The 20,406-nt window shown below is 39.0% G+C and overlaps 1 protein-coding gene across 1 annotated transcript in view; it reads left to right on the top strand.

The window, feature by feature from the left end:
* The first annotated feature begins 12,508 nt into the window (after positions 1–12,508).
* Positions 12,509–20,406, top strand: part of LOC134667810 (serine palmitoyltransferase 3-like) — a 29,002-nt gene continuing 21,104 nt past the window's right edge. Inside the window, exons 1-2 of the mRNA XM_063525214.1 lie at positions 12,509–12,535; positions 12,924–13,112. Of these exons, the coding sequence (XP_063381284.1) occupies positions 12,509–12,535; positions 12,924–13,112 (216 nt within the window). The remainder of the gene's footprint in view (positions 12,536–12,923; positions 13,113–20,406) is intronic.

Raw genomic sequence — 20,406 nt, 5'->3', positions numbered from 1 at the left:
TATGTTCATACTGCTGAGGTGAATTGTTGTATATGCCACACGAGACCAAAGTTTTTTTGCACCGATATTGTGTGCCTACACATTAACCGGTCAAACTGCCTATGGTTAGGTATAATGGTATTATGCTATCACAAACGTTATCCTAAATACGATATATTTTATTTGAATGATTGCGGTAAACCTGTAGCTAATGCAAATAAAGCTATAATTACATCAATATTTGCTGAACCAAACTAATGAAATTGTCACCACTCGTGTATTAAAATACAAACAACCGCTGTCCACAAATATGGAAGCGAATTGTGACGAGATTTGTATTTATTTAGGGACAAATTAGATTAGGCAGAATGAAACATCTCAATTGAAAAGGTTCTCTAAAGTAATTTTTAATAAGCAAATACGTCTGCGAGAGATACAATATTTTTATATTAGAGTAAAATTGAAAAATTCACCGTTTTGGGCAACCTTTAGGCATCCCTATCATTTGTCACTCACGTCCGATCTTACGTCGATCGTCGTTGGGTAAGAAAGAACCCAACTGAGCTACAGCTTACCTGAAGCGTGGGCATTCAGATCTGCGAAATATTGTCGTAGTACCGATCACCACTCTCCGAAACTGTTTACTGCCGTAATGGAAGACGCCTTCAAGCTCCTGGAATGGCAAGGACTTGGCATCAATATCAACGGCGAATACATCACTCACCTTCGGTTTGCCGACGATATCGTAGTCATGGCAAAGTCGATGGAGGAACTCAGCATGATGATCGATGACCTCAACCGAGTTTCACAACGGGTGGGCTTGAAAATTAACATGGACAAGACGAAACTTATGTCAAATGCCAATGTTGTGCCCATCCCAGTCTCTGTTGGGAACTCGGTACTCGAAGTTGTTGACTCGTACATCTACCTAGGACAAGTAGTCCAATTAGGGACTAGGGAAACTATTACGTAATGTCTTTTCGTCCGACATACCTCAGTGGCTCAAGACGAAAGTTGTAATAGGTGAGGGTGAGCTCTGGATATAGAGAAAATTATATTTTATATTTTTAAGACGGTTTCCGCAAACGGAAACGCGTTTCCATGAAGTGGTCCAGAACCCCCAAGATCTACCTACTTAAAAAATCAAAAATGCTTACGGCTAACTACGGGCGTAGATAGGGTCGTGGTTTCTGCCACTGTGGAGTGAGAATAGATATCCAAATATTTAAAATAGGACGCCAGGATACTATACTCATCAAACGTACGACATATCCAAATGAAAATACAAATTTATTTACTAAATACTTTTATTCACTTTGCACCACAATAAGACCTGCTACGGCCTCGAGACTTAACATTTAAATTACGTACCGTAACTATTACTAATTAAATTTAACTTAAGTACATCTCAGGCATATTTGGGCCTGTAATACACACAAAATCCTACATAGGAATTACAGGTTTCATATTAATAATAGAATTTACCATGTAGAAAGTTCACGTTAAAAAGAAATTCAGACTTAAATATTGTTTATCCTTTCCAGCAAAGGAACGCAGTCACTAATGTAAATATAAGTTTTTAACTCACAGTTTTATCGAATAAACACTTCACCTCGAGTCCAAAAATTAAGTGGAGAAGACGGCTTCCCAACTAGCATGGTGCGACACCCCCCTAGATCTTCCAAAAGCCATAGGGCCAAGAAGTGACCAAGGGCCAAGGGCAAGCCAAGGGACAGGCCAAGCCAAGAGGGGACCCTAGAAACAAAGAGAATGTTCTAGGTTTTAGAGAGGTTATGTTATAACAAGTTATATTTTAAATTTACTTGGGACAAAGCGCGATTTATCTTGAGGAAATAATGAGATTAAAAACATCCTTACCGGTTTCTAAGCCGAGTCCCTTATATTAGACACCAGCCGTGGCGACGTAGGTGAAACAAGATGATGTCTCATCTTTGTCAAGGAATTACTGGAAATTCACACCAAAACACGACATTAGCTAATTGCAATTGACAATAAACAACTTCGCCTTTCCTTCCGTATATTTAGAAAGTGTGGACAACTCACCAAGTTGGTTTGAAAGAGGTGAAAAGGTTATGCCGCCATTACAGGCGCATAGGAAGCTAGGTTAATCATATTTTGGGCCAAGCTGGAACAAAATATATCAACGATTAAAACATTGAACACCGAATTTAACCGAGTTTTAGGAAATACAATCTTTAAATAAAATACATACCCCATGAATCAATTGCCGACATGATGTACACATTACGTCTTACATCTTGTCACGAAAGATCCCAGTGATCAAGCGAAAAATGAAAATGGCAAAGCCACAGACAGAGTGGTGAATGGAAAACATGACAATGACATCGCAACTGACCGGATCCAATTTATAGAAAACCGAAGTCACCAAAAATAAAAAGAATTACTAATTTCGAAAGCTATAAATAAGGACATTATTTATAACTACGAATTGCAAAATATAAAAGAACACATACTAAATGTTTATTCATAAATACTCTTTATGTATGACTGATTGTCTGTGCCAAACCACAGACAACAAACCAACTGACATTGACGTACGTCAATGTTTACCGCGATAGTAAACAACACCAATTCAACCCGTTTTACCAAGTTAAAGCTATTTATACGTAGTATAACCATGTTGCAAATGTATTTCATGGTGAAATGTGTAATCTCCAAAGAAAACAAAGTATTTATGTCCCAGCGCAACGCAGGAACGAACAATGGATGCGCTAAATGCGACGAGTTATAGATGAGAGTTGACCTACCATTCCGGTAAGTTTTATCCTCTAAATATAGCCAAAAGCGTATATGTGAAGATTAAAAACAACATTTCTGGTCTCCGACCTTGACCTATCTACTCTAATACCCGTGTAGAACGTATATTAACCACCAAATTCTTACCAAACAAACATCTACTTTTCTAACCTATAAAGTATCTATCTATAATAACATTCAGACATTTATAACACTGGGTGCCTACCCTAAAGTGTTACAAAGTCTTTAATCAATGTGTGTGACAGTGATGATTTACGGCTCCGAAACTTGGTCTTTCACTATCGGCCTCATCTCAAAATTCAAAGTCGCTCAACGAGCTATGGAGAGGGCTATGCTCGGAGTTTCTCTGCGTGATCGAATCAGAAATGAGGAGATCCGTAAACGAACTAAAGTCACCGACACAGCCCACTGGATTAGCAAGCTGAAGTGGCAATGGGCAGGTCACATTGCGCGCAGAGAAGATGGCCGATGGGGTCGAAAAGTGCTCGAGTGGAGACCACGAAATAGCAAGCGCAGCGTAGGACGTCCACCCACAAGATGGACGGACGACCTTGTTAAGGCCGCCGGAAGACGCTCGATGCGGGTCGCTTCCAACCGGTACGAATGGAGGTCCAAGGGGGAGGCCTATGTTCAGCAGTGGACGTCTTATGGCTGAGATGATGATGACCGACCACCAAGGTCGTCACTACTCATTCTTCCAATGCCGTCATGGAAAAGAAGAAAAAAGAAATAGTTAACAGCCACAATCAGGACTATTTGAGCCTTAGTTTAAACTCAACCGAGTCAGTTTGCGGATTATAATGACAATTAGACGGATGTATTTAGCAAGAATAGCTGTGATAACGAATTTGCACAGACTTGCGAATAGTGAGTTACTACGGAGGAGGCGGTGCAAGTGTCAAGCGTTGGTCTACAACGATTTCAAAACCATACTACTATCATTTTCATGTGCGTTCATCTTCCTAGGGCTGTCCCGCATTATTGCTATACGGCTTATGAGAACCTAAGGTCCGCGTGTTAACTAATCCGATAATTTGCGTAAGCCCTAGTTTTGCCTTTCAACCTAGAGGGGAAACTAGGCCTTATTGCGATCAGTCCGCATTTCCCACGGTTTTTTCTTTCACCGAAAAGCAACTGGAAAATATCAAATGATATTAGGCATATCATATCGTACATAAGTTCCGAAAACTCAAAGCGATCGCTAAGCCACCAAAACCAACGCTTCTTTTCTGATCGAGAAATTCTCATAAAGTTGTTTGGATGTCAACTGCGGCTGCATTACTGTTGCGGCGTCGTTGTTCCCGCTGCTTTAAGGTGACAGTCCATTTCCAACGACAGCAGCACTACCATTCATTTAACTATGGAAATTGGCAATAATACCGAAGCGTTCGTAGGTACTAGTAGTTAGTGCAGCTGCGGTCAGAAATGGGATGTTACCCTCAATCTGTGAATGTCCTTGATAAAATTAGTGACGGAATTAACGTCATAATCGCGGCAGTAATGCAACGGCGAAAGTCACTCTTTTTATACAGATCCCACCAAAAACATAAATGTAAAAAAGGAGAGCCAAGTTCAATACAAAAATTATGCTTGGCTGTGGGGGTCGCCGCAAAAAGAATGGAGATCTAAATGAGTGCCACTGCCAAGTTCTATGCAAAATCCAAATATGTATTTATAGGAACAAAATAACATTATAAACAAGTATTAAACTCTATTTCTTTGCTTTATTGGATACCTATAACAATTGCTGTTATTTTAAAAAATGTGAGATCTTAAAGTAGGTTAGTTTTGACTTGGCCAGTTTTCATTATATCAATCATTTTATATATATTGTAATTCTGATAAAACCTGGCCAAGCCAAATCTAACCTACTTTAAGATCTCACATTTTTTAAAATAACAGCAATTGTTATAGGTATCCAATAAAGCAAAGAAATAGAGTTTAATACTTGTTTATAATGTTATTTTGTTCCTATAAATACATATTTGGATTTTGCATAGAACTTGGCAGTGGCACTCATTTAGATCTCCATTCTTTTTGCGGCGACCCCCACAGCCAAGCATAATTTTTGTATTGAACTTGGCTCTCCTTTTTTACATTTATGTTTTTGGTGGGATATCAATACTTTTTGTAAAGAAAACTAGGCAGGTATTGAGATTTAATATTTTTTCTTGTGTTTCCGCTGTATGGTTTTTACTTCTGTTCTTTGTATAATTATGTGGTGCCGCGCGCCGCCGACGACACACCGTTGGCCGGTTGTTTAGAGCGTATTACAAGTTTTTTTGTATGGGGACACCACTTATTTTTTGACTAAACTTTATTTTAATATAGCAAATATAATAATACATATATTGGGGTGGTTTCAAATATCTGCTTGTAACGGTTCCAACGCTACAATAAAAAAATATTTTTTTGTATGGGGACCCCCCCTATTTTTTAACTTTTTTTTATTTTTAGATTTTTTCCTACGCTTACACACAATAACCGAGCTGGATTCCAAATTTCATCCTTCTAGGTCATCTGGAAGTAGGTTAGGTTTAGGTACTTATATGTCAGTCCCAATAAAAAATGGTTTTTTTGTATGGGGACCCCCCCTATTTTTAAACTTTATTTTATTTTTAGATTTTTTCCTACGGTTACACACAATAACCGAGCTGGATTCCAAATTTCATCCTTCTAGGTCATCTGGAAGTAGGTTAGGTTTAGGTACTTATATGTCAGTCCCAATAAAAAGTGTTTTTTTTTGTATGGGGACCCCCCCTATTTTTTAACTTTATTTTATTTTTAGATTTTTTCCTACGGTTATACACAATAACCAAGCTGGATTCCAAATTTCATCCTTCTAGGTCATCTGGAAGTAGGTTAGGTTTAGGTACTATAAGTCATAAGTCAGTCTTAAAATTTACGACTTTTTGACCTTCATACCTTTATAACCGTTTGAGCTAGCTTAATGAAATTTGGGCTTCTAGATATCCTTATGGATATAATTAAACACACGTAGTTTTATGTATTTACGTCAAAGATGTTTTGAGTTATAGAAGGGTCAAAAGTGGCACCAAGTGGTTCGTGTAATATTACACTCGGCGCTGGCTAGCCAGTTCCTTTGCTTGAACTTGGCTTGACACGCTGCCGCGTGTCTAGATACAGGGTTGATCTGTGTGAGATGTCCCCAATATTTATTTAGTGTTGGTAACAACGACGTCTGTATTAAAGAAGAGACTCTTTCCAAATAGATTTTCGTACGTAGACGCTGTTGCTATCTTTATTGCACGCGCATAACTATATTGCTGTCGAACTCGCACAGTGACATTGTCAACTGGCATCATGGCCGGGACAACGGGGCGGGGCGCGTGTAATAGAGATAGCAACAGGCGGGTCAGTGTACGAAAACCTATCTAGAAAGCGTCTCTGCTCTAGACATGTAACGTTCGAACATTAAAAGTGCATGTGGTTAAAACCGCTACCTTTAGTTGGTTTGTTCCACACAGCGCCTCGACTGATTAGCCGACGACGGAGTTCGTTATTCAATTAGGGCCGGTTAATCAGCGCCAAACAGAATGTATTCGGAATGAATAATTCTGCACTCCGGTTACTCTGTTCCGGGTTATTTGCATTTCTTGGACGTGTTTTAGGTCCGTTTTCTTAGTTTTAGTCAAAATTTTATAAATTTTCTAGGATCAAAGTTTCTTTTACAAAACGGATTGAAATTTTGATTTGTGACGAACATAATATATTATGTAGGTACTTTCAGTTAGTGAATAGAATCAAGCGTTACTTTCAGTTATTTATAAAATGTGATATATTTTTGCCTTACGATTAAATAAATACCTACCTACAAATCAACAGGGAAATAAACTCCGACCACGCTAAATTTTCACGAAAATCTTGGCAGAGACAGATCTGAATCAGACTTGTAGGTAAATAAATCTTCTACTCGCCAGATTGTTTCCATCATAACTGCCCTTATAATAATATCACGTTCAAAGTCCAGAAGGTGTCCATCACGGTACGAAATGCCAAGTCAAAGCGTCGTGTCATGCCACGTCTGTCCGTGTCCAGGCCGCGTTACTATCGCTGCCCGAGTCTGGACGGGAGATTCTCAGGTTAGCCATAAAAACGAGATCTCAGTTATGCATAAACGATGGCTAACGTTAAACGGTCCGGATCCGGGTCACGGCGTCTAACACTTCGTTTTATGCAGAATGCATCACACGTGATCTCCGATAACCTGGCACAGACAAAGAGTAGCGGACGCCTCGTCCCGGATCCGGACCGCTCTAGCTTGACTCATCCTTAATTTAACGACTATGCTTATTAAAAAAATCTGCCACAAAATTGGCAGTAATACACTTTTCCAGACTGAAGTCTATCGGGACACTAACTCGAGCCATTTCGAGCCTTTGAAGTATTTTGGACTCATTTTTATGAGACTCGGATCGTGATGTCGTGTATATTTTGAGAAATATGTTTTGATTCTATAATAATCTGGTCTCAGATATTATAAATTATAACTATTATAAGACATTCCTTCATTCTGTAAGCTGCAGCAATCGCCCAGTAGATTTATAGGGCGGGTCACTTCTTGTGACGCGGGCCGTGGGCTGCAATACAGCCCCCTAATTAGTGAGTTAAAGTCCGTCTGATAGCAATAATCCGTCTAATAAGATAATTGAGCAGACTTCGTAGTGATTATGCTTGTAAGTTATGAATCTCTCCTGCACCAACATTATGCCTCTGTTTGACGCAATGGCTAACTGATTGACCTGACCTGTGGACCTTTTGGCATTAAGTCCACCATTTGTACATTTTGCTATGTTCAATTAGGTGGGTATATTAAAAAAATATGATATCTAATAAACAACTAATTGGTTTTTAACTTTTATACCATTCAACAAAATACCTTGTTACCTGCCGAATTTAACACAAATTAACTTCTCGTGCCAGATTGAAACATATTAATGGATTATCCTGATTAATCGCTTGAAAAATAAGCTGAATGCATTTTGAAATTCCCATGGATTCGACTGTGCTAGTACGTGACCCGTCGGTTGCCGCCGCGCCGGCCGGGCCATCCGTCATTACGCCGCAGGGATTGTCATGCTAATGACGATAGAGTTCGTCTAAGTGCTTCACTAGTTTTAAGTATAGGTATGGGTTGATATTTATACACTAAGCGCAACTCGTACTATTCCACTAAACTGGGGTTAAACTGGTAAACCGTTAACACAGTGTCAAATTGTACTGGTAACCATTGGCAACATCGACCGCTTAACCCCGGGTTAGTGGGATGGTGCAAGTGGGCCTAAGTGTTTCTTACTTATACTCTCACAACGTGTCCTAATAAGTATTTATTTTCCAAAACCTGACGATTGAATTGAGTTTTAAATTACCAATGAAATTAACTCGATAAGGTTTAATATATAGAATTGACCTCCTGAACTAGTATTGTAATAATCGTTTGGACTGAGCCGTAGCACACAAATCGATGTAGGCGTTGATTTGATAAGCTTTAACTCAATCGAATAATCCGTTTTGCAATCGACGGGTTATATCAATTCAAATGCTATTTAGATTTAGACTAAATGGAGCACTCTAGACTCTATGCGGATTATAGATAGGTATGACCCCCGGCTTTTAGTAACCGTAATGTAGAATTCTAAAGAATCTAGAACACAAAATAAAACCAATAGGTACTTATATGTGTTGTGATATTTTCTGTGAGTAGCATTGTGTAGGTAAATAATTTTAAAACAATAAAAAGATAAACAGGTAATTGTGGGGTAAGAGAAACATATATTGTCAGGGAAACAAACAATGATTCTTACCCTATCGAACCTTAAATAATACCCTCATAAACAGGTAGGTATAGGTAGGCAGGCAATTAAGGTTATAGCTGAACATAAAATATTTTATTATTTTAATATACACACTTCGTGTTACACAAAATCATAGCCCCGACGGAAGACCAGCGCTGCTGCTGCATGCTATGTCGGGACCATTTCGTGGCTTGTTACGTTAAGTTGTGTCACGTGTTCTTTTTTTATTTTATTTTGCCTTAGAATAGACGCTCTTTATTCTATTATATTCTAAATAAATATCACTAAATTATTCAGCCACGAAAAAACATTAATTTAGACGAAAAGATAGATAAGAACCAGACTGAGAGATAAATAATGATCTTTGAGGCGTAACATATCCACTGGAGACCCTTGACTGCCTTGACATAAAATAAGAGAATGATTCATTAAGTTTTCGTCTTATATATAATGCAAAAGCACTTTATTTTATTTAAAACGGTAAGTCTTGTTTTGTTTTCAATCCTAAATTTCGAAAATTGAAATATTTCTTGCATGCGTCTGCGTCATGCTATTAAAGGCGGAGTCGACGAGTCAGGGTCAGGCTAGTGTCAAAATCACAGTTTTTTTTAGTAAATACATACTTAAATAAAAAAAGAAACTGAATAAAAACCTATTTACAACCATACCTACTGACAATAAATTAAACTATTCCTACCATACCGATAGTATTCATAACCGAACACAAGTTAAGTTTATATTAAAACTCTTTAGGTTTTTTACTTTACTCTTGTCTACCTATGATAGCAAACAATTGAATAGAAACAGGAGAAGATATTGTGTTGTCATGATATAAAAATGTATGTTTTGGTGGAGCTGAAATAAATTTATTTTAATACATGTTGCAGTGAGTTGTTTTAATGTGGAGACACGGTCAGGACCAGGGCCCCTTTAAATTGTCTCGCACAGATAGAAGACATTTTCAAAAATAGCAACAATCTGGTATCTGTAGGAATAGCTTCCCATCCCTACTTGTAACAACGCCTCCATTACCTTGACTCCGACTATTCTTGTTCCAATGAAGTGGAGTGGATCATAGGTGCGATATAATAAACCCATCGGGGAGGAATCGAGGGCTCTCCGTTATCGCTCTGTTATTAGTTTTACTAACTTGCTACTCCAGATAATAATAAAGAATGAGACTGGTATACAATACGAGTAATAAGACACTAATATAATAAAACAAAGCGGGTATTGTAAACCCTGTCTCTCTTCTCTCTGAACTCTGGTATTATGAAGGCAGAAATTCTCTTTAATGTAAGTACCTTCTTAAAAAGCTACAAACTGCAAAAAATAATAGAATTCAAGCATAAAGTGAGTACCTACTATGCACAGAGTCACATGAACCCACTAACGCTCTCAGTTTAAAGGCAATATGCTTATATTATAATTATGTATGTATGTCTGTATGTATAACTTTGCATGAACATTTATGTAAGAATATGTCTATGTCTAGCTGGTACCGGTTTTTAATCCAACGGGAGAGGATCCCCGCTCCGAATCGTTTCTGGTGCAGAGGCTGTCCATTGCCATCCAGCGGGGTAATGCCGTGAGCATTATGGACATTTTTGCACCAGAAGCGATACAGAACGGGTTTGACTAATAGTTACTTTCTTTGTAATTATTTGTAAAATACTATATCAGTATCACTTTTTATGCAATAAATGTTTTTTCATCACACCAGCTCGGAAAGGCTTACTTTGCACTTCAAACACTGATAGCAAAGTTGCATTTTATTCACATGTGAGGCAAAGTAATCAAATGCAAATTTTGAGTGGTTTTCTTATGTTTGCTGGTAGAATTGACTTTTAAATGATGATTTTGGATGATAAATATTTAATAACATTCATTTGGATTTGATTTGGTTTGATTTTGTTTCGTATTTTACATTTAATATTTGCTTCGGGTTGGTGTGGTGAAAAAATTTGTGTTTCACTCGGGGGCAAATTTTGTTTAACCCTCGTGCTTTGAAACCCTCGTAACGCTCAAGATTCCATTTGTCGAACCACTCGCTACGCTCGTGGTTCAATTTTGGAATGTTTCGCTTGCTCAGGTATCAATTTAGCACGAGCGGTTAAACAACAACTTTGCCCCCTTGTAAAACAAATAACTATTTTCTACTATCCAAAAAAAAATATTCGGTAAGTAGGTACTTGAACATTAATGTCCAATTCCATGTTTACCAGAATATCGTTTTCAAATTAGAGCGTAGCTACGATTGTATGGCGGCGGCTAGGTTGGTATGACTATTACTGAAAATTATTGTAACTCGAAATTGTCTTGTATATTGGTTATTTTACCCCAAACTAGAACGCCGTATAACAAGACACTAAGGAAATAACTATAATATACGAAGTTAAGTAAACCGCACCCCGGGGCTCCACTACAAAGTGGCCATGCTATCAATGCTTCCAGGAATTACCCTGGTGACCACACTCTTAGTTAGACGCTTGGACTGTCTCAATCAGTGCTTGGCTTGGTACACTGTTATGAGCGGTAGCGATTTTGTTTAGGTCATATCATATATCACATATATAAAACATTTAAAAAAAATATTTTGTCTCCATGATTCACCTTCACCAAAACGTTCATGAATAGTGCGTACTCCCATCTTAAAGGCTAGAAAAGCACTGACAACCCCTCTGATGTTGCGGGCGTCCATTCATCATCATCATCATATCAGCCAGAGGACGTCCACTGCTGGACATAGGCCTCCCCCAAAGAGTGCCACAATGATCGGTCTTGCGCCACCCGCATCCAGCGGACTCCCGCGACCTTCACCAGGTCATCAGTCCACCTTGTGGGGGGTCTACCCACGCTGCGCCTTCCGGTACGTGGTCGCCACTCGAGAACCTTTCCACCCCAACGGCCATCGGTTCTACGGGCAATGTGCCCCGCCCACTGCCACTTAAGTTTAGCGATTCGGAGGGCTACATCGGTTACTTTGGTTCTGCTGCGGATGGCATTTCTGATGCCATGCTCATGCTCATTTCTGGGTGTCCATTGGGCGACGGTAATTCCTTACCATAAGTCGATTGGTTTGCTCGTCTGCCTCCTTTATCATCAATCTTTAAACCAATGTTTTATTGAATGGAGTCTCTCTCTCGTGACATAGACCAGATAAGTGTTTGTGCCGCTCACTAATTACCAAGACTGGACGCCACTCGCTTACTTTGTGATCTTGTCTCAAGTATGTAAGGCCGGCTGTTTTAATACTTGTAGCTTGTAACTTGCACGTACTCGTATATATAAGAAAATTTTAACAGTAACGCTTGTATGGCATTTAAGTAGCATACTTGACAGAACATGAGTGACTAACATTTCTTCGGTACTTGTAAGTTCATAAGCTTATTGCGTGTATGTCGTCTCTTTTGTCAGCTATATTTTACGAGTAAGAGTGAAGTTTTTGAGTGTGTCTGTCTGTGGTGTCATGGCTCTCCGACGGATGGACTGATTTCGACGCAATTTTTTTACTGTACGGACTTCATGTCACAGACAGTAAACAACAAGTGACAATATAAATCAAACTAAGTACCTATGAAAAAAAAAGCAGACAGTTTTTCTGAATCTAAGATCAGTCTTTATTCCTTCGAGTGTATTTTAACCGTTTCCCTGAGGCCAATTCAAACTTACATTTTGACATGAAACTACAATGTCAATGATGTCAGTCACACGCACGGGCAACTGACATCATTTTGATATCACTAGTTAAGTTTAAATTGGCATCTCTGGTAATTGGAGTTTTTGCAAACACAATATTAAAAAGTATTTTCTGCTCAAATTCGGAATTGCACTTTGCAAAAACTAACAGATACTCGTAAATGAAAATTCACAGCATTGCCGGATAGCAAAATAACAGGCGCTATTGCGGAAAAATGGGAAACTATTTTATAGGTCAGTCGGTACACAATGAAAGTGGTTTAGACTCGTTAGGGATTGTTTTATAAAAAAACAAGCCGAACAGTTTTGAAAAAAAAAACCTTTTGTTATTGTGTAATTTAGCAAGCAACGCCCTGAAGATAAATGGAAATAGAACAGTAGTTTTAACCTTTTAACTGTGGTTTGTAAAAATGTGCAATTTTTATTCAACAGCATAAAGTTGTGAGTTCAAATTCAAACAATTAAAAAATCTGGAACATACGTGCCTATACCAAATAAAATTTAGTGGATTTTTGTAACAAAGCGCCTGTTGCCGAGTTACTGTGATAATTTAATAACAAGTTAACAACATATTTTTTTTTTCTAATAGCGTATAGAGTAAACATTTGATTGGTTTTTATATGATTTTAGATTTTAACTGCTAGTTTTGGAAATAACGGTTACGGTAAAGACTCCAATGACACCGTTAAAGTCATCAAATCATGCGCGGTTCAAGAATTGAGGAATAATACACAACTGCAACAAGAGAAGACAGATCAAGACATTCCACAGAACGAGAATGCAAAAAGCCACGAAGAGGCTGAACAACCAATACAAACGGTACCCCCATCACACTTGAACACCCCTGATACCGAAGATTCTACCGCTAGGGATAGCAACGAGGGTTCTACGCTTTTTACACGAGTTATTGAAAGTGTGAAAAACATTCTTATGTCTAAAGATAACTGGACCAATAAGCTAAGCCTAATAGTTAATATTTTAGTTAAGGAATTTGTTGTACTGCTAATGGGGATTTTCAACTCCGTAGATTTCTTTAAGTTGCTTTCTCCAAATGTAAATGGCTAGTTCTTGTAAAAAAGCTAAATTGAATTTCATACAATGGAACTCGCAAAGTATTAGGCCTAAGTTAACTGAATTTGAAGCCCTATTGAATAGCGAAAAGGTCCACATTGCTTTAGTTAGTGAAACATGGCTTGATGGTAACTCTACACTTAACATAAACTCTTACACTATATTTCGTAACGATAGATCCGACTCGTATGGGGGTGTCGCGGTCATTATACATAACTCTATCAAGGCCCAGTCGTTTCACATTGCCTTAAATAACCCTGGTATTGAAATTGTATGTGTTAAGCTTTTAAACTGTACCACTTTAAATAATATAATATCACTGTACTGCCCTTCATCAGTGCGAACAACTCAACTCGACTGGGATTCAATTTTCACGGCTCTTCCGAGTAAATCATTAGTAGCAGGGGACTTCAATGCCCATCATACTAATTGGTCATATAAATGTGACGGTAGAGGAAATCACCTGTTTGATTCGGCACTTGAGCATGGTTTTGTGTCTCTTAATAATGGAAATGCGACAAGGGTTAAACTCGTAAATGGGTCACTCCAGGAAAGCGCTCCAGATATCTCCTTTTGCTCGTCGGATATTGCTGTTGATTTTACCTGGCAGGTCACCAATGAAAATTTAGGGAGTGATCATCTAATTGTGAAGTTTAGTTTAGATTATCGAGACATCAGGCACTTTGAGCAAAGATTAAATTTTAAAAAAGCGGATTGGCCCGGTTTTCGCGATTACCTAACAGAATACTTATCTAAGCAGCCAATCACTACGCAAAACGATATTCAAGTTACTTATGACATCTTTGAGACAGGTATCAGTAAGTCCTTAGCGATTAATATCCCTGTAACTAAAACGTGTACTGATCCTATTTACTCGGAATTTCAAACCCAAAAGCTATTGGAATGCCTCATTGTCTTTGGCTGTAGCTCAAAGGCGACTAGCACTAGCAAAATTCAGACGGAATCCGACCCCTTCTAATCTAAAACTGTTGCAAGAAAAGGTTGCAGAAGCACAACGCCTCATTCGTAATGCTAAGGCGTCTAGTTGGCGGGAGTTCTGCCAAAGTATAGATGAAACTATTTCCGCGTCTGACATGTGGAATCGTATGAGGTGGATAAAAGGCCATATGCGTTCTAGGGCTGTTGCATCTAAGGAAAAAAAAGTAGAACTGTTGCGTTCTCTCACGCCTGATTTTGTGCGACAGGAGTCACCGACGTTTACATCTGTGAACCCACAATTAGAGGCAGAATTTTCATTAGAAGAACTAACAAGGTGTCTAAAAAATAAGAAATCTTCTCCAGGGTTAGACGGAATAACGTATGCTGTGTTATGCAATTTGCCATCACAAGCATTGTTATTTCTACTAAAGCTGTATAACTTGATTTTTGTGTCAGGCGAGGTGCCCAGGCAGTGGAGAGTTATCCAGGTCGTACCTATCCCTAAGTCAAGCCAAGATAACACTTCGAAGCTAAGGCCGATTTCTTTGATGTCCTGTGTATCTAAAATATTCCACACAATGCTTGCGAGACGCCTGGAATGGTTTATAGAACACAACCAGATTCTATCACGAAATACCGCGGGCTTTAGGAAAGGTCTATCATGTATGGACTGCCTAGCTCGCCTAATATCCCACATACAAGTGGGTTTTGCCAAAAACACTTGCACTCTAGCTTGTTTTTTAGACATTGAAGGTGCATATAACAATGTTTCGGTTTCTAAAGTCGTTGATATTCTAGACACCTTAGGAGTTGGGGGCAATTTTTGTAGATATTTATGGGCCTTCTTGAGCGAAAGGCATCTTCTGCTACGAGACCCTGATGTCGGTTTGTCTATGGTACGGTGGACAGACAAGGGCCTAGCTCAAGGGGATCCACTCTCCCCTCTTCTATTTAACATTGCTACATACCAGATCTGTAACGACATAGTCAATGTCTCAATTTCCCAATATGCTGATGACTTCGTGCTGTATGTCAGGCAAAAGAATTTACATGACAGTGCCCGCTTAATGCAAGACAGTTTAAACTCAATGTTAAACATTTTGGACAGTTTAGGACTTGAGGTCTCAGCCAGTAAGTCAAAGTTTTGTATTTTCAGCAAAGGTGGTAAAAATCATGAAGTAAACCTATTAATTCGAGGACAACCGCTTTGCTCTGATAAATATATTAAATACTTAGGTGTATTGCTGGACCAACATCTACGATGGGGAGAGCATGTTAACTATGTAGTCGAAAAAACCCAAAAATACCTTAGCATTTTGAAAACTTTAGCTGGCGCGTCTTGGGGAATACATCCTAAGCACCTGCGGAGGTTGTACATCTCCTTGATTAGAAGTAGGCTGGATTACGCGAGTGCACTTTTTCACAATAGCGCCAACAGACATATCTATAAGTTTGAAAAAATTCAAAACCAAGGTCTAAGGGTAATCGGAGGCTTTATCAGGTCTACACCGATTCATGTTATGCAAAGTGAACTATGTCTTGTGCCACTGCATCTCCGTAGATGGTTCCTGGCCACTAGGTTTTGCTTGAAATCACTGACCTGTTCAAATAGCGCCACGGTTGATGAGGTTCTGGAGTTGCGGGACTCATGCCAAAGAGGGTACTGGACTAAGACAAGGAAAAAACCTTTGCTAGCTGTCGTAAATGAGGAAATCTCTGAAGAGCATATTCAGTCGTCATTCCCATTACCAATGTTTCAATTAGATGTTTGGGTGTCAAAAATTGAATTACATGACGTCTTGTACAGCGGTTTAGAATCTGTTGTTGGTGCAAAACAGAAACACAACGCCGATGCTCTGCGTATCGATGTGGTTCAAGAACTGAATAGAAAATATATCAGTTTCTATAGAATATTCACTGATGCGTCGAAGTGCGGTAAAAAAATAGGGGCTGCCTTTTTTGATCCTTTTAGTGCCACAAGAGCACAATATAAAATTTCAACTGGAGTTTCTATAATGGCCGCGGAACTCAGTGCGATCTATCAGGCTTTAATGTTTGTTGAAAATCAAAATTATCCCAATGTGGCAATTTTCACGGACAGTAAAAGCTCCATTCAGCATTTAAACCGGTGTGCCTCAGGGGAACGGTGCTTTTCGCTGGCGTACAAAATCTTGATGCAAATTTTTAAGCTCCGTGATTGCGGAAGGTGTTTGAAAATACAATGGGTTCCGTCACATATCGGCTTGGCGGGAAACGAGGAGGCTGACCGGTTGGCGGCAGCGGCTGCTTCTGAGGGAATTGAGTTTGATGTCGCTCCAGACTTCTCAGAAACAGTCGCAAAGTATAAAAGTAAAATGTATGGTCGCTGGAAGGAGTTTTTTGATGAAAGATCGCATGAGAAAGGAATCTGGTACAAGACCATTCAATGTGAGCCTCCTCGGATACCCTGGTGGGAAGTTGCTGAATTAAACCGGGCGAATATTGTACGTGCTCACAGACTTCGGTCCGGACACATTCCATTAAATAAGTTTGCTCATCTGATGAGGAAAGCAGAGTCGCCCAACTGCGATATCTGCGACTCTGTGGAGGATGTACAGCACTTTTTAATGGAATGTGTTCGGACTCGGGACAAGAGGGCACAATTATTTGAAGCTGGGGGCTATACAGCAACAGATGTTGGGGTTTTCCAGTCGATATTGGCGGAACCCCTATCTAAACATGCGAAGTTCGTGTACCATTTCTTTGATATCTAGCAACACTAATGTAATGTAGAGTAATGTAATGTAGAGGCCCAACGGAGCCGACATGTCCCATAGATAAAGGCTCCTTCTAAATACGCAGATTTAAAAAAAAAAAAAAACGGTTACGGTTTATTTATATGGTCCAGTCGGGGTCCCTTTGTTTCCCATAACGTTTTAAGTCATAATGTATTGTTTGTCATATTATCGTTAGTCATAAAACTGTAACCGTTAACTGTTCAGGATTTTCGTAAGTTTATTCTATAGATAGGTTAGGTTAGGTTAGGTTTGTTTTATGGGAATCCTGAAAAGCTACACGTTTCTGAGAAAAACCAATTATGACTAACGAAAATTCGGACTAACAATACATTATGACTTAAAACTATTTGGGAAACAATAGAGACCCGGTACGTCACCTGCTATAATATGTTACTCTTCGAAGACCGCAAAAGTATGTGACACGCTCTTATGGCTCTACAAATAAGATTGTGTCAGATATTTTTGCGGCCTTCAAAGAGTAAAATATTATTGCAGGTGACTGTACGGTCGAGGAATTGAATTTCAGTACCAATTCGTATTTTGTCAAAATGACAGTAGGTACCTACCTATGAAGTCCATATCTATTTTCATGTTGATTGTCAATTTGTTACTGAGGCAAGGTACGAAATGATACGGAAATTAAATTCATTGACAAGGAAATTAAATTGCAAAATATATATATTATATTATTATTATATTAGGTATAGTCATAAAAAAACATTGCTTATGTTCTACCACACTACTACTTTCGACTCTCGAACTTCAGGACCTAGAGTGCGTCGATAGCTTCACCTACCTGGGCTCACTCATAACGAGTGATGGGAGCTGCGACAAGGATATCGTCCGGAGGATCCAGATGGCTAAGGGGGCGATGAGCCGGTTAGACAAGATTTGGAGGGGTCGTGCTATCCAGAGGAGCACAAAGATCAGACTAGTGCGATCCCTAGTATTCTCGATCTTTATGTATAGCTCAGAGACCTGGACTATCCGACCCAAAATGAAAAATCGCATCGATGCCTTCGAAATGTGTTGGCATCGACTTCTGCGAATACCTTGGACTGCAAAGCGTACAAATCAGTCCATTCTAGAAGAGCTACGCATAAACCGCCGGCTGTCGACCATATGTCAAGACCGCATCCTTGCGTATTTTGGCCACCTCTCACGACGTTCTCCTGATAGCCTAGAAATGACGACTATGACGGGCAAAGTTGAGGGACAGAGGACTCGCGGCAGACCACCCGCTAGATGGAGCGCACAAGATGCTACACCGTTGCATCTACATCTGCAGGATCTACATATGGCGGGTGACAGAAGCCTATGGAAGAGACTGGTCAGCAACATTAGGACATGATGTCACGATCCTCAGCATTGAGGGAACGACTGATGATGATGATGTTCTACCAGAAAAAGAATGCAATATTTAACTTCAATAAATATTGTATCGCATAAATGTGCAATAATTTATTACTAAATTTATTTTCTTGGTTAATTACTTAAATATCTTTATATGTCAATCATCAATCAATCAATCAATAATTTTATTTGTTAAACATAGTAGGTACTACAATTATTAGGTGTTACAATTATTTACTTAGTATCACTATGTCTTACCAGTACAGATATGATGACCGTTCTGATAGCGTGATAAAACGATATCCGTCACTTAGTGTCCCGCGGTGTTAAAAAGTGACCATTATTTTATCACGTGGATAAAACCATCCATAATACGCCGGCAGCATTAGGTAGGGGAGACCGAGGTGAGACATTGTCGATTTTTTGGAATCTATTAACTAAAAACTAGGTCGCAATGGCGCGCGTTTGTTAGTTCAAGTTGCGTGCTAACAAACACACACTGTTGCGAGCTCACTAACAGTTATTAGATTCCAAAAAACTCTCCTCTGTCACAACTCACCTATACGAATTTATTTGCGTTGTAGGTTGGTAGGTTGTTGGTTGGTAGGTTGTTGGTAGGTTAGCTATATTTAGATTGTATGCGGCGTGCAATAGAGAATATAGTGTAACTCTAACAGTATAATATACGTCATTGTATCCATATCTCCGTCGCTCGGTGTGACACAATAATACATCAGCTCGATGCTTCGTGTATCAAATATTCAGGCCGTGATATTGCGCCCGCAATGGTCTATTAGTTAGGTTCGGAATTCGGTTAGGACGTGTTGTTGTATAATTATCGTCTGAGTATTATACAAGCAACGCTTCGTGTTGACAATACTATTGAAATAATATTGTAACTTAATAGCTTTAACGCTGAAAATCTCTATGTATTTGTATGTTTACCCATGTCTCACATATTCAGAGAATTTTCCACTAGATCCTTAAAGTTAGGCTGGTGCATTTCGGGCCAAAATATTTTCATGGCACTGTTGTATTTTTAGGTTTCCTTAGTCAACTGGGAACGTCTAATTTCGCCTTGTCTGTCTGTTTGTCCGAGGCTATTCTCCGTGATCGTTAGTGCTAGAAAGCTGCAATTTGGCAAGGATAGGTATATAAATCAATTATTCAGACAAAGTGGTAAAATTAAAACTAGAAAAAGTATTTCTATTGGGTACCACACGTAAACTGTAGAGATAGGTACTCGTAATACTTATATCTCTATTTGGAAAATAAGGATCATTGTTTCATCCACTACGTAATGATGCTGACTGTACCTACCGAATTAATAGCATAACATAGCACGTACTTGATACACTTGAGTACTAAATTCTTGCTTTGAGTACCTAATGTCTAGAGAACCCCTTCTCTATTAACATTTGATACGAGCAGAGAGATATCTATTAATACTCCGGCTAAGGGGTTGGGCTCAACGGCGGGCGTTTCGTAAAATTTAGAACAATAAAAAACGAAAAATGGTAAAAATCCCATTGCAAAACTTTGATTTTGCAGTTGGTAAAGCAGTAAATTGGTGTCCCAAAACCGTGAGTTAGATTCTCGCCCGAGCCAATGATTTTCTCTATTAAATAAATGTTTTTGGGGATTGTGTTTGGGTTCGTTTGGGAAAGAAAAGTATAGTGAGCGATAAAAGCTTGTATCAAAAACGAAATTGACAAAAACCTTTTCTACTACCTATTCACTGACAGTGGCGCCACACCACATGCCGGGCCCCGAACAGCGCAGCATAATAGGAAATCTTATATGTTTTATTAAGTTAAAATCAGGATCAGCAACTTCCATTTTTGATTGGCATCTCCATGGCTGCCCCGGGCTTGTGGATTACGTATTATGTGAAGTTCCGGGAACTTTGTTTAGAGAGCTTGTGAGCTGGTAGCGTAAGGAGTTAAATAATTGATTTAAAGCCTTACAAGATT

Source organism: Cydia fagiglandana, chromosome 9 (genome assembly GCF_963556715.1).
Source record: "Cydia fagiglandana chromosome 9, ilCydFagi1.1, whole genome shotgun sequence".
NCBI classification, from domain to species: domain Eukaryota; kingdom Metazoa; phylum Arthropoda; class Insecta; order Lepidoptera; family Tortricidae; genus Cydia; species Cydia fagiglandana.
Note: the sequence above shows the minus strand (reverse complement) of the source record. Positions and strands in the feature narration are given on the sequence as shown.